This window comes from Rhinopithecus roxellana, chromosome 14 (assembly GCF_007565055.1).
Source record: "Rhinopithecus roxellana isolate Shanxi Qingling chromosome 14, ASM756505v1, whole genome shotgun sequence".
NCBI classification, from domain to species: Eukaryota; Metazoa; Chordata; class Mammalia; order Primates; family Cercopithecidae; genus Rhinopithecus; species Rhinopithecus roxellana.
Window position 1 is genome coordinate 34,319,207 of NC_044562.1, and position 24,022 is coordinate 34,343,228.

The window sequence follows — 24,022 nt, forward strand, 5'->3', positions numbered from 1 at the left end:
CCCTACACCTTCTTCACTTCCTAAACTGGTGGTATCTTTTCTTCTTTTTTCTCTTCCTCCCCTGGGTGGGAAAAACAGGTCTTGATTCCCCAACTGGCATTGACTTTTCTGATATTACCGCCAACTCTTTTACTGTGCACTGGATTGCTCCTCGAGCCACCATCACTGGCTACAGGATCCGCCATCACCCCGAGCACTATAGCGGGAGACCTCGAGAAGATCGGGTGCCCCCCTCTCGGAATTCCATCACCCTCACCAACCTCACTCCAGGCACAGAGTATGTGGTCAGCATCGTTGCTCTTAATGGCAGAGAGGAAAGTCCCTTATTGATTGGCCAACAATCAACAGGTAACTTGTTTTCTGGTCTGCAAAGAAACTCAGAAGACTTTCCTACCCAGTCGGTAGATTCTGTAAAGTAGCTTGCTGTTGTCTGTCATCAGCTCTTAAAAAAAAAAAAAAAAAAATAGATCACTGTCATGGGACATGGAGAGGGAAGTGAGAGAATGTGTGGAGAAACACCTCCCTTAGAATATGGTAAAGAAGTCCGGGCATGGTAGCAGTAAAGAAGATCATTTTTTTCCTCTCAAGAAATTTCTCACCTGATTTGGGCATTTATGCATTTCTAATAACACAAGTTTTATTGAAAATGTAGAAAATTGGCCAGATGTGGTGGCTCATGCCTGTAATCTCAGCACTTTGGGATACCGAGGTGGGCAGATCACTTGAGATCAGAAGTTCAAGACCAGCGTGGCCAACACAGTGAAACCCCATCTGTACTAAATATACAAAAATTAGCAAGGTGTGGTGGCATAGACCTGTAATTCCCACTACTCGGGAGGCTGAGGCAGGAAAATCTTTGAACCTGGGAGGCGAAGGTTGCAGTGAGCTGAGATCAAGCCATTGCACTCCAGCCTGGGTGACAGAGCAAGACCTTGTCTCAAAAAAAAAAGGGGGCCAGGTGCAATGGCTCACGCTTCTGATCCCAGCACTGTGGGAGGCCAAGGCGGGTGGATCACAAGGTCAAGAGATCGGGACCATCCTGGCCAACATGGTGAAACCCCGTCTGTACTAAAAATACAAAAATTAACTGGGCATGGTCACATGCGCCTGTAGTCCCAGCTACTTGGGAGGCTGAGGCAGGAGAATCACTTGAACCCAGGAGGCAGAGGTTGCAGTAAGCCAAGATTGTGCCACTGCTCTCCACCCTGGCAACAGAGCAAGAATCTGTCTCAAAAAAAAAAAAGTAGAAAACTGAACACTGTTTCAAAGTACCTTTAAAAATATAATTTTAGGGTAATAGTGTCATTGTTCTTAGCAGATAAAGGCTGAAGTACTTAGGGGAACAGTAGCATCATGATACCTGTATTTTAGTCTCAAGTTGTCAAGCCAGAGACAAATACCTAAGGGAAGGGTATATAGGTGTTCATTGTATTACTTTTTTTTTTTTCTTCTTTTCCTGAGATGGAGTCTTGCTCTGTCACCCAAGCTGGAGTGCAATGGCGGGATCTCAGCTCACTGCAACCTCTGCCTCCCAGGCTCAAGCAATTCTCCTGCCTCAGTCTCCCAAGTAGCTGGGATTACAGGCGCCCACCACCACATCCAGCTAATTTTTGTATTTCTAGTAGAGGTGGGATTCCACCATGTTGGCCAGACTGGTTTTGAACTCCTGACCTCAAATGATCTGCCTGCCTTGGCCTCCCAAGGTGCTGGGATTACAGGTGTGAGCCACCACACCCGGCCTTGTATTACGTTTTTTTTAACTTTTCTGTAGTTTTGAAATTTTTCCAAATACAATGTTGAGGGAAAAAAATTCTTCCCTAAATTTGAAATAATCATTTTATCACAATTTGAATGGGCTCTGTAACCCCTTATCTTGAATTCATCATAATATTAAATTCTGCTAATTACACATAGTATTTACATTACTGTATGAAGGAATCATTAAGACAATTATTTGGAAAACAAAGAATAAATCTGAGTATTGTTTGAAAATTACGGATGTGAAAAGTTTCCTGTTTTTTTTTCTAGTTTCTGATGTTCCGAGGGACCTGGAAGTTGTTGCTGCGACCCCCACCAGCTTGCTGATCAGCTGGGATGCTCCTGCTGTCACCGTGAGATATTACAGGATCACTTACGGAGAAACAGGTACAGCAGTAAAATGCTATTTTACACTCTGATTAAATCAGACTCTGTTGTGGATAACCTGAAAGCCCAACAGTGAACAAAGACTTAAAGAAATGCTGGCAAGTCCATTCAATGGAGCCCTGGTTTTTTCCAAAAAAATATGGAAGATATAGATGATATAATTTGTTCTAAAACCCAAATAAAAAGTTGTTTATATAATACAACTAGAGGGGGAACAGCAGAGCGGAGGAAATAAAAGGATTGTAAATTCACAGACATATTATCAGTGGTGGAAATAAGTGATTTTTATTTTTTCTTCCCTTTTCTATATTTTCCAAATTTTATTTAACAGGAATTTATTCCGTTAAAATTTTTAAAAAGGACACAATGCGTGCAATGCTGGGTTGAGGGCTTACCTTATTCCCACTTTTAATGCTACTCTACTACTCAGTGACATTTTAAAGCTAAAATGTTAAAATAGCACTAACTGTAATTTTCTCTCAATGTTTATACACTTACCAAGGTTTGCTATGTGCATAAATACCCCTTTCTGTTCAAGATAGTGCTCTTTAAAAGGGAATAAGCAAGAAAATGTGATTTACATGCTGCTATAAATGTGGTAATTCAATTAATCAGTAATACCCAAGTAGCTCTAAGCCCCTCACACTCTGAACTAACCCCTTTTCATACAGGAGGAAATAGCCCTGTCCAGGAGTTCACTGTGCCTGGGAGCAAGTCTACAGCTACCATCAGTGGCCTTAAACCTGGAGTCGATTATACCATCACAGTGTATGCTGTCACTGGCCGTGGAGACAGCCCCGCAAGCAGCAAGCCGATTTCCATTAATTACCGAACAGGTACAAACTTCTACTCTGGGGGTGACACCAGCTTATTTATTCAGATAGTTTTTTACAATGTTCTCCCAAGGTATTTTTCTCATTGTGGAATAGGTTTTCCTTTTTAATGAGACAACAAACTGCAGCTAACACCTGCAGCTAACAGAGTTTTGAGCCAGATAAAGAAGGAAGCACCCCAAGGGCAGGAAGTTTTGTCAGTTTTGTTGATATATTCCACATGTCTGCAATAAGACGGGCATGGAGAGTGTTCAATAAATATTTGTTGGGAAAGAATGGATGAGTTGATAAAGTAGGATGACAGACATCTGCTTGTGGAATATAGCTTCTTTGTGAATGAAGCAGCCATCTCAAAAATAGGAAATGGTATTGAGATGCCTGCCCCATCCCTCTAAAAGCTCTCTCTGTGTTCTTTCAAGAAGAAATACCTTTCTCATGTAAGAGATCATTCGAACATATAGCAGACCTAGAGAGGAGGGCTTGTCCAATCTTTTCTCCAAGGACTGGGGCTTCACTGGTTTCTCCCTGCTTTTATATACAGAAATTGACAAACCATCACAGATGCAAGTGACCGATGTTCAGGACAACAGCATTAGTGTCAAGTGGCTGCCTTCAAGTTCCCCTGTTACTGGTTACAGAGTAACCACCACTCCCAAAAATGGACCAGGACCAACAAAAACTAAAACTGCAGGTCCAGGTAAGAATCATCTGCATCTTGGCAGAGCATGGTGGCTCATGCCTGTAATCCCAGCACTTTGGGAGGCTGATGCGGGCAGATCACTTGAGGTCAGGAGTTCAAGACCAGCCTGGCCAACATGGCGAAAACCCGTCTCTACTAAAAATACAAAACATTAGCTGGGCATGGTGGCTCCTGCCTGTAATCCCAGCTACTCAGGAGGCTAAGGCAGGAGAATGGCTTGAACCCTGGAGGCAGAGGTTGCAGTGAACGGAGATAGCACCACTGCACTCCAGCCTGGGAGACAGAGTGAGAGACTCCATCTCAGGAAAAAAAAGAATAATCTGCATCTCATATACAACAGGATAGATGGGGTAGCATCTAATATTCTTTTTTATGTAAATGGCTACCTTGTTGTGAGTACTATGTAATTCTTGTCCTATGTCATCATTTTCCCCATTCATGAATTCAGGGCTCAAGATCGTTATCAACCCTCTTCACAGTAGAAGTCTTAAGTGCATTTCTGTTTTAACATGGATAGTTCTCTTTAGTGATATGGACATCTTAAATATCTCAATTCACCCTTCTGGTTTTGTTTATCACTCACACTAAAAAGAGATAAATGGCCTGAGTTTTTCAGATCCTTTTAGCTATGTTGTCTTTGTTTTTAAATAGAATATTCGTGAAATTAGGATCTTAAGGCAATTGATTAAAGTCAAGTTAATTTTCATTTTTTCTGAGAGCAGTATCACTAATTGTTGGGGGCATCATATTAAGTTTTAGAATTCATCCTTGAGTGTGACTTCACTCCCATATGGTAATTTGTATTAGCAATGAACAGGTTTGTCCAAGAGGAAATCAAAGTCTGACTCCTCCATATTTTTGTTATAATTCTGCAAATAAAAATTCTAGGCCACCATATGTTCACTACCAAACTCTAGAAGCCACCTGGAGGACTTTACAGTGGATGACGTGGGTATCATATTTGCTTTTCACTCCCTTTGCAGATCAAACAGAAATGACTATTGAAGGCTTGCAGCCCACAGTGGAGTATGTGGTTAGTGTCTATGCTCAGAATCCAAGTGGAGAGAGTCAGCCTCTGGTTCAGACTGCAGTAACCAGTAAGTAACCACTGCTTGGTTTCTATTTTCAAAGTCAAATTTTGTTCTTGGGTGTCTGAATGCCCGCCACATGTCTTTTGCAATTACACATAGGGAAAGTCAACTTGTTGGTTAGTTTATGTCTGCAGCTGAGCCCTTTACGAACATCTTTTTTCCTTCTCGGTGCCAAGCAAGGAATTTACAGAGAAAGAAGTTGTGAAACTACCATAGTTAGTTGCTGTGCTTTGAATTTCTTTTGCTCAAATGGCCTCAGCGAAATCTTATTTGCCTATAGCAAATCTACAAAAAATTTTCCTAGACCGTCTTTTCTACAACTGGATGGTAAAGTTGATTGAAGTGTGCCTCATGTAGCTGTTATGTTTGGGGAATTTGAAGGACTATGGCTGGACCAGAGTGTAATATAAATGTTTAATAGAGACGAGAAAAGGAGAGTGTAAGAACAATTATATGGCCGGGCGCAGTGGCTCATGCCTGTAATCCCAGCATTTTGGGAGGCCGAAGCAGGAGGATCACGAGGTCAGGAGTTCAAGACCAGCCTGACCAACATGGTGAAACCCCGTCTCTACTAAAAATACAAAAATTAGCCAGGTGTGGTGGCACTTGCTTGTAATCCCAGCTACTCAGGAGGCTGAGGCAGGATAATTGCTTGGACCCAGGAGGCAGAAGCTGCAGTGAGCCGAGATCATGCCACTACACCCTAGCCTGGATGACAGAGTGAGACTCCATCTCAAAAAAAAAAAAAAAAAAAAAAAAAACAATTATAACAATTTGAATCTGATGTTGCAAATCAGCTTTACCACTTCCAAGGTATAGAAAATATAGGTCTATGAGACTAACATCACATTGTAAAATCAAATGGTAGTAGAATATCTTTAAATTAATATAAATACATTGCCATTGTGGGGACATTTTGCAGGGTATCTGCTTATCTCACATACACCTGTGTTTTAATAAGTGATGCAACATTGCATATTTTCTAAACCAAGAAAGATTAAGCAAGTGTTTAAGTGATTTTCCATTTGATAGTGGGTTAATTGGACTTCGTCAAAGAAAATGGTATCTGCAAAACTGCTTTGCATGTTATAAAAATGCTTATTTCACAACTTGCTTTTCACATAACCTCTTACCATTAATTTGCCTAACAGACATTGATCGCCCTAAAGGACTGGCATTCACTGATGTGGATGTCGATTCCATCAAAATTGCTTGGGAAAGCCCACAGGGGCAAGTTTCCAGGTACAGGGTGACCTACTCGAGCCCTGAGGATGGAATCCATGAGCTATTCCCTGCACCTGATGGTGAAGAAGACACTGCAGAGCTGCAAGGCCTCAGACCGGGTTCTGAGTACACAGTCAGTGTGGTTGCCTTGCACGATGATATGGAGAGCCAGCCCCTGATTGGAACCCAGTCCACAGGTATATGGTTAATTGCACCACCAGGTGCCCATGGGAGCAGCGGCTTTATGCCCTGTTGAATGAATTATACTTCATTGGGCTATCGATTCCCGTGTAAGGGTGAAAAAAATTATTAGGAAAGATCCTCTTTAAAGAGGAATGGTAAGAAACAATAAAACTTAGGTGATATTTAAGTAAACAAGTCTGATAAAAAGAAATTTTGGAGTATCTTGGCTTATAAACAAGATCATAAAACAAGACATTTGAAGAGGATACTAAAATTGTGGATTATTTCCTAAGCTCTGATTCCCTCACTATGTATAAAGGAAAGAAGTTTGGCATCATACAGCTTACTTATAAAAAGGAACCCAAACTGGGGTATTTCATAGCAGCATGATTCTGAGCACACATGGGTAAGACCTTTCTTCTCTGGTTAGATGTCATGTGCTGGTGTATAATTAGCTTAAATGATTGTGATTCAGACACACAGGAAACAATCAATAGGGCAATTGCTTTCCATAATACTTTATCTCTTGTGCTTTATTTCTGAAGCAGAGTAGAATGCTAAAGATGTATCCTAGTGACAGCATAAACCCTAGAGGTGACAGTCTGTATTATTGCTTTTCGCTTCTCTTTTCTGCTTCTGTTGGGAGCCAATTTTCTTCTTATGCCGCATTACAGAGAGAACATCAAATTTAGCAGCCATATCTCTCATAGGGTCCAAATAAAGAGACAATAAAAACATTATTCTCTCTTTTTTGGATGGAATATTGTGTGAAATGGTTATCCATACAAAGATACTTTATGTAGAAAAAGGAGGCCGGGTGCAGTGGCTCACACATGTAACCCCAGTGCTTTGGGAGGCCAAGGTGGGAGCCGTGCTTGAGGCCAGGAGTTCATGATCAGCCTGGGCAATGAAGTGAGACCCCGTCTCTACAAAAAATATGAAAAAATTAGCCAGGTGTGGTGACACATGCCTGTAGTCCCAGCTACTCAAGAAGGTGAGGTAGAGGATCGCTTGAGCCTACGAATTCAAGGCTGCAATGAGCTATGACAGCTCCATTGCACTGCAGTCTGGATGACAGAGCGAGACCCTGTTTCTAAATTAATTAAAAATTTTAAGAAAGAAAAAGGTCTACTGCTTATTTTTCCATACAAAGGGAAAATAAATCATAATGGTCAATAAGTCAATATAACTTTTTTTTTTTTTTTAAGGGAAAGCAAAAAAATTTCTAAAACCTAAAATCTCTTAGAGTGCTGGCATTTACCCAAATGTTTTCAGTGATTCTGAGAACTGGTGGATATAAAACACATTTCTCAGCAAAGACTTTCTTCATTTTGCATCCCTTATTGTACTTTCTCGTACTGAATCTTTGCTTGACCAGGGAACCCACCTAACCCAACAAGAACAATCCATTCTACTTCTTGGAACCCACTTTATTTTCCATTTTCCCCATTTCCTACAAGATAACCTCTAACCATTGACAATCCCAACAGCTATTCCTGCACCAACTGACCTGAAGTTCACTCAGGTCACACCAACGAGCCTGAGCGCCCAGTGGACACCACCCAATGTTCAGCTCACTGGATATCGAGTGCGGGTGACCCCCAAGGAGAAGACTGGACCAATGAAAGAAATCAACCTTGCTCCTGACAGCTCATCCGTGGTTGTATCAGGACTTATGGTAAGATGTGACCTTTATTCATTGGAATAAAGATGGAGACCATCTCTAACACAGTTTCTAAGGTGGTGAAAATATAATGTCATAATAAATCTAACTATTCTTTTCCTCTGCATCAAATAATCTTATTGTAACTTTCTTTCAACAGAATTCCTTTATGTTGACCTAAGTTTTCCAGGTAACCATTGGGACAGAATTTTATAAATAGCTTTGGATTTTGTTCAGCTCTTTTAGATGTATTGTGCTTATTTTAAAAGGTTGTGGGGGACAATTTACATACCCATTGGTTGAATGCATAAATCAACTTAGTTATGCATTTTCTGAGCTCTGTTATCTTGGTAAAGAATATTTTACAGTTTGTACCAGTCTACCTTGACCCTACCTCATTAAAACATTTTAAAAATCTTCCAGACATACATGCAGAAAAATACTAGGAACCTAGGGGATTGATGTACCTCTTAACGTAAGGTCAATTTCAGGGGAAACTACAGAAAGAGTATTCAGAGACAAAATGGAACATTCTTTTTGCCTCTCTATGATAAAGAAAAAATTATGATTTGCACCTGTCAGATCATAAAAAAGAAAAATATGCTAATACTCACTTTCCTCATTTTTTTTACCAGCTTAGTTTAAGTATGTAATCTATGGCTTACTTAAGCTTAACTGCTAAGAGCATTTTAAAATTGATAAATTAAATATGTTGATCACCTGCACTGTGGGAATGAAATTAATCAAGGAATTTACAAGGTTGTGAGTTTTGCTAGTTTGTTTATTTTTTATTTTCTAACCATTGTATTTACCTAATGCTGTAGTGAAACTCCCTGGGTTTCAGTTCATGACACTGCTAACGCTCACCATGCCCTTATTTCTCTAGGTGGCCACCAAATATGAAGTGAGTGTCTATGCTCTTAAGGACACTTTGACAAGCAGACCAGCTCAGGGAGTTGTCACCACTCTAGAGAGTAAGTAATAAAATCTCTTCATATCGACAAATCTTCTGTATAGACAAAATTAAAGAATGGTAAATCAGCAGGGTTCAGTGGCCCATGCCTAAAATCCTAGCACTTTGGGAAGCTGAGGTGGGAGCATCACTTGAGGCCAGGAGTTTCAGACCAACCTGGGTAACATAGCAAGGCCCTGTCTCTTAAAATAAATAAATAAAATAAATAAATAAATGCTTTTTTAGATATATATGTTAAAAGTGGAATGAGTCCCAATTTGAAAATCGATTTGTCTTTTTGATGCATGACTGTCATCTTTTATACTCCTTCAGAAAGGGGTCTACTGACCCATAAAATGGAATCACTTCATAAGGTTATAATGTTGATGTTATGGACTAGGACTGACATCTTGTTTATGCTCTACTTGTTAGAATTTGTTTTCATAGAGCTAAGGTTGGGGAGACCCCACTGGCTTCTGCTATATCTTAACAATGCACATTAGGCCATTCTTGCATTACTATAAAGAAATACCTAAGACTGGGTAATTTTTTTTTTTTTTTTTTTTTTTTTTGAGATGGAGTCTTGCTCTGTCACCCAGGCTGGAGTGCAGTGGCTGGATCTCAGCTCACTGCAAGCTCCACCTCCCGGGTTCACGCCATTCTCCTGCCTCAGCCTCCCGAGTAGCTGGGACTACAGGCGCCCACCACCTCACCCGGCTAGTTTTTTGTAGTTTTTAGTAGAGACGGGGTTTCACCGTGTTAGCCAGGATGGTCTCCATCTCCTGACCTCATGATCCACCCGTCTCAGCCTCCCAAAGTGCTGGGATTACAGGCTTGAGCCACCACGCCCGGCTGAGACTGGGTAATTTCTAAAGAAAAGAGGCTTAACTGGCTCACAGGCCTGCAGGCTTTACAGGAAGCATGGTGCTGGTATCTTGGCTTCTAGGGAGGCCTTGGGAAGCTTGCAATCATGGTGGAAGGCCAAGGGGGAGCAGGCACATCACATGGCTGTGGCAAAAGCAAGATCGAGAGAGAGAGAGAGAGAGAGAGAGTTGTGGGGGAGGACTCCACACATTGAAATGACCCAATCTCTTGAGAACTCACTGTCATAAAGAGAGCACCAAGCCACAAGAGATGTGCCCCCATGATCCAAACACCTCTCACCAGGCCCCACCTCCAGCACTGGGGATTACAACTCAACAGAGATTTGGACAGGAACAAATATCCAAATTATATCACAGCACAGTAACCATTGGACCAAAATCAGGCTTAAATTCTAGTCTTCTATTATATCAATAACTTGATATATGCCTTTTCAAAGTCAGGTAAAGTGTCAAAGTTTCATCATTTATAAAAGAAGGATGGCATTTTACCTATTGAGAGAAAAGATAAAATACTTGCAGTAATATTAGACACACACAGACACATACACTCACACACACATACACAGACATACACACATATAATTGTTAGCTGGCCATGTTATAACTCCTACCACACATATTTTTACATTATAATGCATTCATAATTTTAATATTTATTGAAATATTTGTAGATACTAAAAAGCCAGCCCTAGGAACCACTGGTAGTATCTATAAAGCTTTTCAGTTCTTCAAAACAAAATGTATGAGAGGTAGATTTTTCATATTTTCTAATTGCAGTTGACCTTTCTGTCTGAATGCCAAAGGAGATAATCTACACTTAACTAGTTATATATTTTTTGAAATGGATGAATTTGATATATACCAAGGAAACATTTTAAAATACCAAAACTTTACAAGGATGAACCAAGCAGGCACTAATCTCTAGCTATGCTCCTGTGCAGATGTCAGCCCACCAAGAAGGGCTCGTGTGACAGATGCTACTGAGACCACCATCACCATTAGCTGGAGAACCAAGACCGAGACGATCACTGGCTTCCAAGTTGATGCTGTTCCAGCCAATGGCCAGACTCCAATCCAGAGAACCATCAAGCCAGATGTCAGAAGCTACACCATCACAGGTCAGGGAACTCATTGTGCTAACCACATTTGTTAAAAAATATCCACAATGTAAACTGACTTATTAATTGCTCTAAGACTGACACTGATAAAATTTATTTTCAGTGTTATCATAACCCAGTTTTAGAACATCATTTTCATGCTATGATCAGAATTTGTTTTGTCTTTTGAATGCCTGATTTTGTGTAATATTTGTCATGGAAATGGCGTAAGTTTCATTCAACAAGTTTGATCTTTCATCATTGTGCCCTTTCTTATTTAAAAATTTATAACACAAAGTTTAGAACTAAAAGAAATAAAAAACAGTGACGTATAGATCTTAGCATTAGTATAGATTAAAAAGCATAGTTAATATAAAAGTAAATGATACCTCTTAATAAAGGTCAAAGTTGTAACCAAAGAATATTCAATATCTGAGGTCTTTTTCAGTTTTTTAAAATTGTGACTCCAAGGCTCAGCTATTAATCATCTAATTACTAGAAAGAGAAAACCTTAATAAATGGCCGCCCCTCATTCTGCAATGAATGTTGCCTCTTCCAATATAGCATTTTTGCATTCCGGAATTTACTTTAGCCAGTGTCCTTATCTGCATCAGTGATTCACTTTCAAGATACATTTCTTGTTAACAGTTACATCCATACCATGCTCTACTTTACTGTTCAAATGTGGACCACTTTGATAGTCTATATAAATATGGGATGATAGAGGAACCCAGAAAAACTGCAGGCGAGCTTGAGAATTCTCTTAGTAAAGCAAGAACTGGTAAAAATAATCTCTTCTCAAATCCCAGGTTTACAACCAGGCACTGACTACAAGATCTACCTGTACACCTTGAACGACAATGCCCGGAGCTCCCCTGTGGTCATCGACGCCTCCACTGGTAACTATACCTTCTACTGAGGAAATACCACTGACGTGTATGCAGTCAGTCTCATGAACTCAAAAAAACAAATGTGAGGCGGATATTTTTGTATTATAGATTCCCGAGGATCCTGTTTCCGGTTTACAGTATTCTCGGATTCTTTTAAGTGTGTTTAGAAGGGCAGGGGAGAAAAGTGTGGGAGTAATTTTCTTGGTTACTTGCCTTCTTAGAGACTTAATTTTGTTTTCTTTCAGCCATTGATGCACCATCCAACCTACGTTTCCTGGCCACCACACCCAATTCCTTGCTGGTATCGTGGCAGCCGCCACGTGCCAGGATCACCGGCTACATCATCAAGTATGAGAAGCCTGGGTCTTCTCCCAGAGAAGTGGTCCCTCGGCCCCGCCCTGGTGTCACAGAGGCTACTATTACTGGTATTGCTGCTTCCATGCTGTCATTTTCCTTCTTACTACCTAGGACACATGAAGGCCTTAGCAAACTCCCGCTGCGTCTTTGATACTGTGTCATGAGAATGCAAAACCCTGCTCCTGATAACCTCGAAAAGCATTCTCAGTGTAGGAGTGATACAGCTCAATACATCCCAGAAGGCATGAGTGAAGGAAAATGCAATTTCAAGACTGTCCTAAATGGCATGACTAGACTCATGTTTTCCTTTTGTTGTAAGTTTGCCAGATACCTGTCAATTCGGTTCTGGAGAAAGATATTTTTCAAAGCAAACTAGCTCATAGTGATTCTGTCATTACACTCAGCTCTCTACAGATATGGCAATCTTGCAGAACTTGCCAGAGCACCACCTGCCATTGACCTTGTTGACCACTATAACAGGATAGGTCTTGAGGCAGAGCAATCCCAACCACCCACATTGGAAAGAATGCCTGGAATGGCGAATAAGAGTTGGTTACCTTGGTGGGAAAGACTATAAGTCTCTAGTATTATTTTTGCCCAAGAGATGAAATTTTTAAACTATTATGTGTATTAGCCTGTTTTCACACTGCTATAAAGAGGTTTAATTGACTCACATTTCCGCATGGCTGAGGAGGCCTCAGAAAATGTACAATCATGGTGGAAGGGAAAGCAGGTATGTCTTACATGGCAGCAGGGGAGAGAAGCACAAAGGAGGAACTTCCAGATACTTACAAAACTATCAGATCTTGTGAGAACTCACTCACTATCATGAGAACAGCCTGGGGGAACAACCCCCATGAACCAATCACCTCCTCTCCTCAATACATGGGGATGACAATTCCAGATGAGATCTGGATGCGGACACAGAGCCAAACCATATCAGTCTGTATAGAGTATCACCTAGACTTTAAAATCCCCATAGAACATACAGACATTAGAAGGACACACTGCCTTTTTAGAACTGGGGAGAACAGGAAAATAGAAGCAGATATGAGAGGAATTGAATTAGACACTTCCCACAGAGGCTGCACAAAGATTGGCCAATCTCTCCCACTTGCCTTGAGTTTCACTTTTCATTGATCTGCCACTGAGGACCACTTGGTTATTAGGCCTAAGTAGATTCATGTATATAATCTGCAGGACTCTCTTCCAAATTGATATTCCAGTGGTGGTATATGATGCTGATAGATTTTCTTAAATTCAAAAAGGCAAATAAGACCACATGGTAAAAGAATACCCTGGAAAAGGTACCCAAAACGTGTCTATTCAGGTGTCAGATATGACAGTCAGACAAGTAATTTGCGATGTGAACTTTATATGCAGGATATTTAGGTGTTTATGCAGGAAAAGTGAAGTCGATTTTACCTTCAAGAGGCCAACAGCCAGCTGGAGAGGAAGTGCCTCCTCCCAGTAGCATCTGCTGGTGAGACCGACTTCCACTTGACTAGCTGAGCCCATTGACATAATGTGATGGTTCTATTCTCCCTTCAGGCCTGGAACCGGGAACTGAATATACAATTTATGTCATTGCCCTGAAGAATAACCAGAAGAGCGAGCCCCTGATTGGAAGGAAAAAGACAGGTAAGAGTACCTTGCAGGTAACAAGGAGAAAGTTAGGACAAAACTAGTAACAGATGAGCAATCTTGCAATATGAAAAGTTTCTCCATGTTTTGATGCATTTCTTGTGATTTTTTTTCTAACAGCATAGTGTATATATCGTATTCTGTAATAGTGGGAATAATTTAACATGCACTGCAGAGTTTGGTTTTATTTTTTTTTCTTTACTACAGCCACTCAATATAAAGCCTTGTTATTTGCCTTTTAAAAATTCAAACAAGATGCTAAAATGTAAAACCAAGTTGCTATCATTGCTCTTCTTTTATACCTTCTGTTGAATTTTAAAATGTTTCCTTTTTTAAAGGAGGAATTTATCTTTATTTATTATTTATCTTTATTTATTATTTGGTTTCTACAACTTAGAGCTAAATAATGTCTTGCTTTTGCACCCAGTTTTAATTTCAAGAAAATGCTGTCATGATAGGAAAATTTTAAAAATGAATGTGTGTTTTATCTATTTTTACCATTTCAAACCATGAAAAACTGTTGAGCCAAACCTCTGTAATTCTCATACTTAAGACACTGATATGATTAGTCTGGATTCTACTTCTTACAACTTGCTTCTCAAATTTAAAAAAGAAAGAAAGAGAATGCACATTTCAGTTCCATTAGGTTTAATTTGAGCAGAGGCAGCTTCTAAGGGGCCCAGCGGTTTAAAGTTGTGTGTATGATAAATTCATACTAACACTTTTTTCTTTCTAAACTATAAAGAAACCTTTGAGAAAAATCCTAAAGATTTCTTTCTGGAAAAAGTGTTTCGTGATCTCAGAACTGCTCATTTTCTGAGGGCTTTTATCACATTGGTGAACATTCATTGTTGCCTGAATAGATTATTATTATTGCTGCTGCTTCTTGGAGCTTAATCCGCTTTGCTTTTTTGGCTCTAACCTCTCTTGGCTAGACGAGCTTCCCCAACTGGTAACCCTTCCACACCCCAATCTTCATGGACCAGAGATCTTGGATGTTCCTTCCACAGTTCAAAAGACCCCTTTCATCACCCACCCTGGGTATGACACTGGAAATGGTATTCAGCTTCCTGGCACTTCTGGTCAGCAACCCACTGTTGGGCAACAAATGATCTTTGAGGAACATGGTTTTAGGCGGACCACACCTCCCACAACAGCCACCCCCATAAGGCATAGGCCAAGACCATACCCGCCGAATGTAGGTGAGGAGATTCAAATTGGTCACATCCCCAGGGAAGACGTAGACTATCACCTCTACCCACATGGGCTGGGACTCAATCCAAATGCCTCTACAGGACAAGAAGCTCTCTCTCAGACAACCATCTCATGGGCCCCATTCCAGGACACTTCTGAGTACATCATTTCATGTCATCCTGTTGGCACTGACGAAGAGCCCTTACAGGTAATTAATTTTTCTCTTCACTTCTCATGGAGCAGCACAGAAAGGAGTAAGTTAGGTAACTGAAGTGACCAGCCCTCGGATAAAAAGTGGCTTCATGGCTGGGTGCAGTGGCTCACGCCTGTAATCCCAGCATTTTGGGAGGCCAAGGCAGGTGGATCGCTTGAGGTCAGGAGTTCAAGACCAGCCTGGCCAACGTGGTGAAACCCCGTCTTTTGAAGAAAAAAAAAAAAGTGGCTTTCCTTCTAGAACCTCTTAGAAGATGGCACATTTAAGCCTTTTTTTTTTAAATCCCAACATGGCTCTACTTTGGAGGATATACCAGAGAGACACTAGCTTTTATTTCATAGAGAAAATGAAACTATTTCTATTATTCTCACATATTTGAGGTTCCTTTTTGAGTAAGGACAAAGAGATGATTCTAGAAAAGAAAGAAAAACATTCTACCTGAATTTCCATTTGTGTGTAGCAGTCTACAACACTAACTTTACAATTTGTCCTTGAAGAACCCCACTATCTACAATATGTCTATAGAAAAAAAACAGGCTAAGCTGTGCATAGTAGCTGATAAGTGATTGATTCTCTAAAATGTATATTCTTTGTGTTGACAGAGTCTTGCTCTGTTGCCCAGGCTGGAGTGCAGTGGCGTGATCTTGGCTCACTGCAACCTCTGCCTCCCTGGTTCAAGCGATTCTCCTCCCTCAGCCTCCCAAATAGCTGGGATTCAGGCATGTGCCACCACACACAGCTAATTTTTGTATTTTTAGTAGAGACAGGGTTTCACGATGTTGGCCAGGATGGTGTCAATCTCCTGACCTCGTAATCCACCCACCTTGGCCTCCCAAAGTACTGGGACTACAAGCATGAGCCACCCACTGCACCTGGCCCACTGATAGTATCAATTTTTATTATGTTGTTATTTTTAGAAAGTGGTAGAATTTAAAAACTGACAACACTGTAGGAAATTTACAAGCTTAGAAACACAGGTTTGAGGATTTGCCCAACTGTTTTAAGGACTCCACACTGGGGTCAGATATCTCCTGGAGTAGCATGACTGTCTCCCATATAGTGCAGTGTCCAGGTTTTATTTGAAGCAAACATGGCCAGGGCTTCCAGAGGGCTTATGCAGACCTGCAACTGAAGCAAGATCAAGGGCAGGCCGTCTCTAGTATTGGCGAGGGCTCCTGCTAACTACGGAGCACATAGGTAGATTGCTGGCAGGAAAATCTGGCAGGAATGATAGCCCCTATCCTTGTTCCATTTCTCTCCTCAGCTGGTTAGGACCACTATACCCTCCTTTTTTTTTTTTGCTTTTTGTCTTCCTTTGCTTTGTTTAAACAGTGAGGGTTATTGGTAAGAGGAGAGCCCATGTCATTCCTCACTATAATGCTTTCTCTCTGCTTTGGATGTACCGATAATTGCAGTTCAGGGTTCCTGGAACTTCCACCAGTGCTACTCTGACAGGCCTCACCAGAGGTGCCACCTACAACATCATAGTGGAGGCACTGAAAGACCAGCAGAGGCATAAGGTTCGGGAAGAGGTTGTTACCGTGGGCAACTCCGGTATGTAAACACGTATGATTTAGACACAGGCTCCCCTCTGCTCCACACCAGAGATGGGCTTTTCTGTTGACTGTACCTTTGTTGCCATTGTCTTTTTATCTTTGGGAAATAATGCAACACATCAACATGAAATAAATGAGCAACTTTGTATTAAATTAATCTCTCCCTCACCTCCTGCCATATCCTGTTGTCTTCACAAAATGCATACGTAATTGACAGACTGTCAAATGGTGATATGATTATAGATCTGGAAGGGACTTCAAATATTATTTAGTACAACACTCTGAGTCCTTACCTGTGAGTATCTGAGTTGATACAGGGCACAGGTTTCCTGATGTCTTTCCCCAGACCCTCTCCATCTCACCATGCTGCTGTCCTCTTGAGTGATTCTTAAATACTGAAACAATTACCTAGGAAGAAAATACGCCTTCTGCAGACATGGGGACAGTTGGCTTTTGCTCCTGATATAAAATGCTACCAATATTGTGCATTTCTGTCTGCAGAGAATGTTATTCCAATGTTAATTCATTTTACCAATGTTATTTCCATTTTTTCCAACGTTATTTCCATTTTTTTCTGACTATATAGGTCAAAAGCTTCTATAGAGGTTAAAAGATCATTGACTCGTCTCTGTAGCACCTGGGAAATCCTTTTAAATCAATAGTGTGCCACCTGGCTGCTCAATTTGAAGCAGCTGAAGATTCACCAAGGCACATGAGATAGGGGATAATCAAAATCGTGAATCCCGAATCTTCCAACAGGAGGGTTCTCTACTCCACACCAACAGAGAGTGCTAAGTCCTGTTTTTGCCAAGTGACAGATTTTATTCCTAAGGCCAGTTGCTTAATTTTAGCCTCTTCCCTCATCTGATAGAAGACTGTGCTACTTTACATGTATAAATTCCTGTGAATTAAGCAGTTGAGCATTTGGCTGGAGACAGGATGGGAGGAGATTAATTTGTGTTTGTTGTATTACATATCCACAGTAATGCTTATCTTTGCCTTTTGTGATTTTACTAGCAGAATGCCACGTGAACAGAATTTTCAAGAGCAAACAGGTCTTTGTGCTTTTCTAAGTCATTTTTTTTTTTTTTTTTTTTAAAAGATTCCATCTCTTTAACTTTAGTTAGGATGGAATTTTAACTCCTGGCTCTTTTGAGTATAGAAACCCCTAGGAACAATTTAAGTTCCTTCAATTTTTCTTTTAAACTCCTTATTCCCAGCAGCAGTATTCTACATTCCAACCAGGTTCTCCCAGCTTTGAGACGTCTCAGACTTACTAGCTCTCCAAAACACTATTTTCTTCAAGGGTGATGCCTTTTAAAAATTAGGCACTTCAAATATCTACTGCTTTTCAGCTGTTGAGTTTTGCACTGTAAAAAGAAAAATACACAGTGGGACTTTAAGTCAAAGTAAATTAGTTTATTTAATTTTTAGGTAATAATTTGAAGCATGCTTTGTTTGCATAGATTTTTTTAAAAATAAGCTTTTCCAAATCATAAAGAGGTAAGATCTTAGGTAACATGAAGACACTCCCTTACTCATTCCTAAATCATCTGTATTCCAAGGGCTTTTTCTTATTTGGAACCGTTGACCTCACTGATAAAGCGGTCTCACCACTATAATAAGTGTCCAAAATCTAGGTTTTCTGCACTATTATGCAAAAATTACAATAATAAAAGTGAAAATTACATTATAATGGTATACTAAAATGCTAAGACTTTTGCATTATAAGCAAAAGACAACTTTAATAATTATTCTTTATTTAGTGAACACTTTCTAAATCTTGGAAAAGGGTCAATGTTTTGAATTCATGACCTTATATCATCTTCGCAAGATTCCCCAGGAGGTATAGATATTTTTATTATTCTCCTAGTATTGCAGATGAGGGAAGCAAGGCAGAGCAATGTTAAATAGCTAGCCCAAGGTCACTCAGGTACCAATGGAGAAGCATCGCTAGTCTTTGCATCCCACTAAAGTTCTCAACTAGCTTAAATTGCCTCAAGATCTGTTCCATGTTCTATAAAGTAGTTTTAGCAGAAATGGCAATTATTTTAGAAACAGAGGGAAAAATAAAAGATGGGCTTCTTGTCAGATGCCTGTGACAGGTGTCCACTGACTACATCTAAGCATGGTTTTTTAGAGCAGTTAATGCCTTGATGGAACAGATGAATGCCTCTTAATCCTCCTAGAATTTTTGTTTTAGATTAAGTCATTGTATACAATCATTCAGTTTTCTTCTTATGGTCCAAATCGATTAACAAGATGTCTCTTTTTGCTTTTTCCTCCTTTTCTTCATAGTCAATGAAGGCTTGAACCAACCTACCGATGACTCATGCTTTGACCCCTACACGGTTTCCCATTACGCCGTTGGAGATGAGTGGGAACGAATGTCTGAATCAGGCTTTAAACTGTTGTGCCACTGCTTAGGCTTTGGAAGTGGTCATTTCAGATGTGATTCATCTAGTGAGTAGTTGCTTTGTCCATCCACTTGCGTATTCATCTCCTCAGTTCCATGCATGCACTCATGTGCCAAGGAAGCATGTTTGGAAGACACAGGTTCTTCCAAACATGAAGCAAACAAGGGAATACTGTTTGACTCGAAGTAATATTTTGCATCATAGAAAAATGATGGGAAATTTTACTTGGTGGACATTGCTTCATTTCAAGGGTTGTATGCCAACACAACCATTAATTAAACATAAGGTTATGGTGCTAATTTGATTTTTGAAATTTTCTGTGAAAACAAATCGATAAAGTTAAAGACTTTTGGAAATAGGTCTAATTAAGAGTCTTAGAAACACAGAAAAACTTCAAATCTCTTTTAATCTTTAGTGTTGAGTGAAATCAAAGGTGAACATTTAGACTCAAAAACACTGTCTCCTTCAGCATAAACCAAACATGCACATATCACAGTACACATGCACACACTTTTGCCTCACACACATAGCCCAGGTAGCTTGAATGTTGCTAGAAATATAAAAGAAAAAACAGATAATCTGCTTTTAGATCATTAAAAATCAACTTGAATTGATAAATGTTTGATTTTCAAATTCTAATAGGTTTTAATTTTTCAAACTTTTTAAGTTAAAATGTGCCTAGGAAATATCTATTATGCTTTGAGATTTAGGATTAGAATTTATAAACCTTTCATTTATTCTTTGTATTTAGGAGATGTGATTATTATTGACAATTGGTTCATTTTTATAGATGTTGACCATTATGCCTATAAATAAGCCACCTATAGACATACAGAAATCATATCCCATGGGATTGGAATATAGGACTTGGTAAAAAAGGATTTTCAAAGTATTTTACTTAGCTTGTATACTTGAAATCATTTAATCCAGACTTAAATTTTAGAGCCAGCCAATGTTTTCAATATAGACTTCCATATTTGACCATCTGAAAATGAAAAACAGTAAAAACATCATATGCTGTTTAGGAGTTGGAAATTTTAATATTTGACTTCAAGTAGGTGGTTTTTAACTCCTGAAATCAAACTACATTTAAGTTTGTACATTTATTACCTGTTTAAGCACTTAGGTGCAATTGTGGGAGCAGAGCTGTCAAGTTCATTTATGTGACTCTTTGGCTAAACTTACATAATCTTTGTTTTGATGTCATAGTTGTCTAATTATTTTACTTTGTAACTTAAGGCAGGCTGAATTGTTGATAAAATGGAAGAAGCAGTATATTGTTATATAAGCTTCTGAGGTGTGTTTTGTTGTATAAGCCCTGGAGGTTAAAAAGTTATCTCTTATGTATAGTAGTTAAATACATATAACTGTGACTTTTAGATATTCCACAGAACCAGTCTTATTTGATGTGGATAATAACCAATAATTTAGCATTTTGTTTGTTTTTGTTTTGTTTTATCCAGGTTCTTTTTTTTTCACTCTTCCCATGTACCTGAAACAGGTGGTGGCATGTAGAGATCAGCTGATCCTTGTTTTATAGTTAATTGAACTATTTTGTATCCAGGGTTTCTGCAAATCCAAAAGTGATTTTTCATCTAGGATCTATTCCTAACAGTCTACTCCAATCCCACTTTAGTTTTCCACAATTTTAAATTGTGGATTTCAAATGAAAGTCATTTCATTTGACTATTCTTATGTCATGATTGTGGCAGAATAAATTGGATCTTAAAATGCCCTAGAAAATGGTAAATGATAAAAAAATAATATTTTAAAAGTCAACCAAAGAAATGGCCCATTGGACAGGCATGGTGGCTCACACCTGTAATCGCAGCACTTTGGGAGGCTGAGGTGGGTGGATCACCTGAGCTTAAGAGTTTGAGACCAGCCTACCCAACATGGTGAAACCCCATCTCTACTAAAAATACAAAAAAACCCCCAAAAAATTAGCATGGTGGGGAGTGCCTGTAATCCTAGCTACTCGGGAGGCTGAGGCAGGAGAAGTGCATGAACCCAGGAGATGGAGGTTGCAGAGAGCCAAGATTGCACCACTTCATTACAGCCTGGGTGACAGAGCAAGACTTTGTCTCAAAAAAAAAAAAAAAAATATATATATATATATATATATATATTAAATAAATAAAAAAATAAAATAAAATGGCCCATTATAGGGGTTTTTATCTTTAACTTGCTGTTTCTTCCAGATCGTGGTTCTGAAGACCCTGTGACACGTCCCAGTTCACCCACTGTCTTGTGAGTCAGAATATACAAATAACTTTTTGGTCCTGACTTTCCCCAACCCTACAGGATGGTGCCATGACAATGGTGTGAACTACAAGATTGGAGAGAAGTGGGACCGTCAGGGAGAAAATGGCCAGATGATGAGCTGCACGTGTCTTGGGAACGGAAAAGGAGAATTCAAGTGTGACCCTCGTACGTCATCACAGATCATTTTTAGTTGCCTTATTAAGCTTTCCCACTTTCATTATCAGGCTGTAACTCTCATTCACAGAAATGATCGGAGACTTCAGGTCTCCTTGAGGAGTGAACAGTGGGTTTCTTAGTCTTTTGATTTGGGAAAGTGAAGACAAGCTTCAAAACTGAGTCATGATTTAATGTTATTACAGGACACTTTGGCACTTTTCCAACCTGAGTATTTTGACCATTATCTGCAGTAAAATGCTAGAAAGCAGCTTTATTAGTCTGTAGATCCAACTTGTAAAATATGATTTCCATCTTCCCATTGGAGCCTTTCCAGTATATTAAATCTAATTTTTGGAAATGCCACCCTAAGATCTGTATAGCAGTACTTCTCTTATGGATGATTCACATAAATATGTGGAATTTGCACTGTGATGATACAAATTTAGGACAGAAATAGAACCCACCCCTAGACCAAGTCTGCAGTATTATTCTCAGCTTACACGTGCATCTGTCTTGTGTCTATATGCAGATGAGGCAACGTGTTATGATGATGGGAAGACGTATCACGTAGGGGAACAGTGGCAGAAGGAATATCTCGGTGCCATTTGCTCCTGCACATGCTTTGGAGGCCAGCGGGTAAGACGAGATATGCCAGGCTCCCTACAAGTTAGCTAAGATAAAGGGTGGGCTCCTGCGAGGATGTGTCATACACACAGGAGGGGCAGAGACCCTTCAGAAGTATTAAAATACCACGTTTCTTGCTGGCATACAGCTGCTGACACAGAGCTCTAGAGTACCTCTATGTCTACCTTACATGCCATTCATTACTATTACTATTTCTAGTAATAGTAATTTCTAGCAATAGAAAGAATGAATGGCATGTAGAGTACCAAAAGCATGAGTCCTGAGTCGTTCTTAATAGCAATACCTGTCATTTACACTATGCTAGAATCATTTTCCTAAGCTCCCTGGCATCTCAGAGATACCATTCACACTGAAAAAAGTGAAGCAGAGGTACTAGTCAAATTAATTAGTAGTGAACAGAATGTGTTTCATTTCAGCCAGTTCTCCCCATCCTGGGCAGCCTGAGACCCTCCCCTCCCCTGCTACTCTCAGGCTGCTTCTATTTTTCAGCAACTAAAGTGTTAAGTGCAGTATAGCTCTAGGCCTCCAGCTCCATTCTGATGGACTGGTGTCCCCATGACAACGTTGTTAAATATTTTGAATAATATCTCAGATATAAGAAAATGCCACTTATTTCACCCTCTCTCTTGATTCAGAACAGATCCGTGTTATAGGTCTAGCACTGTGCTACGTAATATAGGAAAAACACAGGAAATGGGAAATGGTCTTGGCTCTTAATGATATAGTTGAAGATGTTAAATTAGCATACATTTCGAAGTCAAGCTAATTAAGTTCTAAGTGGGTCTGACAAATACAGTTCTGGGTAGGCTGGAATTAGCAAGAAAGAGAAGCATGAACTGACTGAGGCTTACGATGCCTAAGGTTTAGTTGAGAGGGTAGAAAGCAGAGAGACAGAAAGCACACCCCCTGGGATCGAAAGGAGCTGGCCCAGGTGGGCTTTGGTGAGCCAACCCTCTGCCTGCTGTCTTCTGGTAAGAAATTAGATGGGAAGAAGTGGCTTATGGAGGGCCTTGGCAGCCCATTCTTTAAGCCAGTACTTCTCAACCATTTCTAATATGCCCAGTATAACAAAAAATAATATGCCTTTCTCTAATATGATTTGAAATTTCAAAACGAAATGATGCGTAACTCAAATAAAAGCAAATGGAACGTGACAGGTCTTTGTTTTCAATGAAGACGTGCCCTCCCAGCGACTCCCCAAATCCTGGTAGGTGAGGGGCGGGCTTCACACTCGAGGGTGAGGCTCACTGGTTAATGCATTTGGCATTAACCAATTCCAGGTATCCAAGATGCAAAGAAACATGACGGAAAATAGTCTTTGGGAAAATTAATCTTTAGGAAAATTAATCTAAGCAAGGGCGTTCAGGGGCCTGTCTTGACCCCACCAGGGGCAGCCCATGGAAACTACTCTGATCTTGTTTCACCCCCAGTGATCACATGGGGAGGGAGGTGCTCCCAATTCTGGAGGAGAATTGGAGACTGGAATTTAGATTGAATTCAGTATCTCTCTCTCTCTGTCTCTCTCTCTCTCTCCCATTAACACTTATAACGACTGTGACCATATGATCTTAGAATTCAGTCATTCTGGTATAAAAATGTGTGATGGAGAGTGAATTTGCTGGGAAGTTGATTTTGGTCTCACTTCAGCATCTTCTCATTATTTATGCACATGAAACCTTTCATGTGTGAGGCTTATTCTATTCTCAAGTAAAGTGCTAAATGAAACATTTAAGACAGGAGTGGAAACTGTTACTTTCTCATACAAAAGCAAGATTCAATGACTCTGTAAGGAGACAGTCACTGGTATTGTGTTAGGTATTGAGAGGCATATGCGCTTACACAGAGAAGTATGTCCAAAATATTTAAATTCTAATATAAAAAAGTGATTGTATTATTTAGGGCTGCGTTTTAG

General features: G+C 39.9%; 1 protein-coding gene across 26 annotated transcripts in view; it reads left to right on the forward strand.

Annotated features, from left to right (window-relative positions):
- Nucleotides 1-24,022, forward strand: part of FN1 (fibronectin 1) — a 75,749-nt gene that overhangs the window by 49,596 nt on the left and 2,131 nt on the right. For 3 of the 26 annotated variants that reach the window (XM_010372183.2, XM_010372168.2, XM_010372167.2), the window contains 18 exons: nucleotides 79-348; nucleotides 2,029-2,145; nucleotides 2,817-2,981; nucleotides 3,520-3,675; nucleotides 4,662-4,775; nucleotides 5,921-6,190; nucleotides 7,667-7,854; nucleotides 8,726-8,813; nucleotides 10,617-10,793; nucleotides 11,582-11,671; nucleotides 11,908-12,087; nucleotides 13,571-13,660; nucleotides 14,599-14,865; nucleotides 14,959-15,065; nucleotides 16,487-16,625; nucleotides 18,926-19,090; nucleotides 21,349-21,474; nucleotides 21,995-22,101. In XM_010372183.2, the coding sequence (XP_010370485.1) occupies nucleotides 79-348; nucleotides 2,029-2,145; nucleotides 2,817-2,981; nucleotides 3,520-3,675; nucleotides 4,662-4,775; nucleotides 5,921-6,190; nucleotides 7,667-7,854; nucleotides 8,726-8,813; nucleotides 10,617-10,793; nucleotides 11,582-11,671; nucleotides 11,908-12,087; nucleotides 13,571-13,660; nucleotides 14,599-14,865; nucleotides 14,959-15,065; nucleotides 16,487-16,625; nucleotides 18,926-19,090; nucleotides 21,349-21,474; nucleotides 21,995-22,101 (2,816 nt within the window). Of the gene's footprint in view, nucleotides 1-78; nucleotides 349-2,028; nucleotides 2,146-2,816; nucleotides 2,982-3,519; nucleotides 3,676-4,661; nucleotides 4,776-5,920; nucleotides 6,191-7,666; nucleotides 7,855-8,725; nucleotides 8,814-10,616; nucleotides 10,794-11,581; nucleotides 11,672-11,907; nucleotides 12,088-13,570; nucleotides 13,661-14,598; nucleotides 15,066-16,486; nucleotides 16,626-18,925; nucleotides 19,091-21,348; nucleotides 21,475-21,994; nucleotides 22,102-24,022 lie in introns of all 26 variants that reach the window. The other 23 variants (XM_010372182.2, XM_010372164.2, XM_010372165.2 and 20 more) reach the window with 9 other exon arrangements.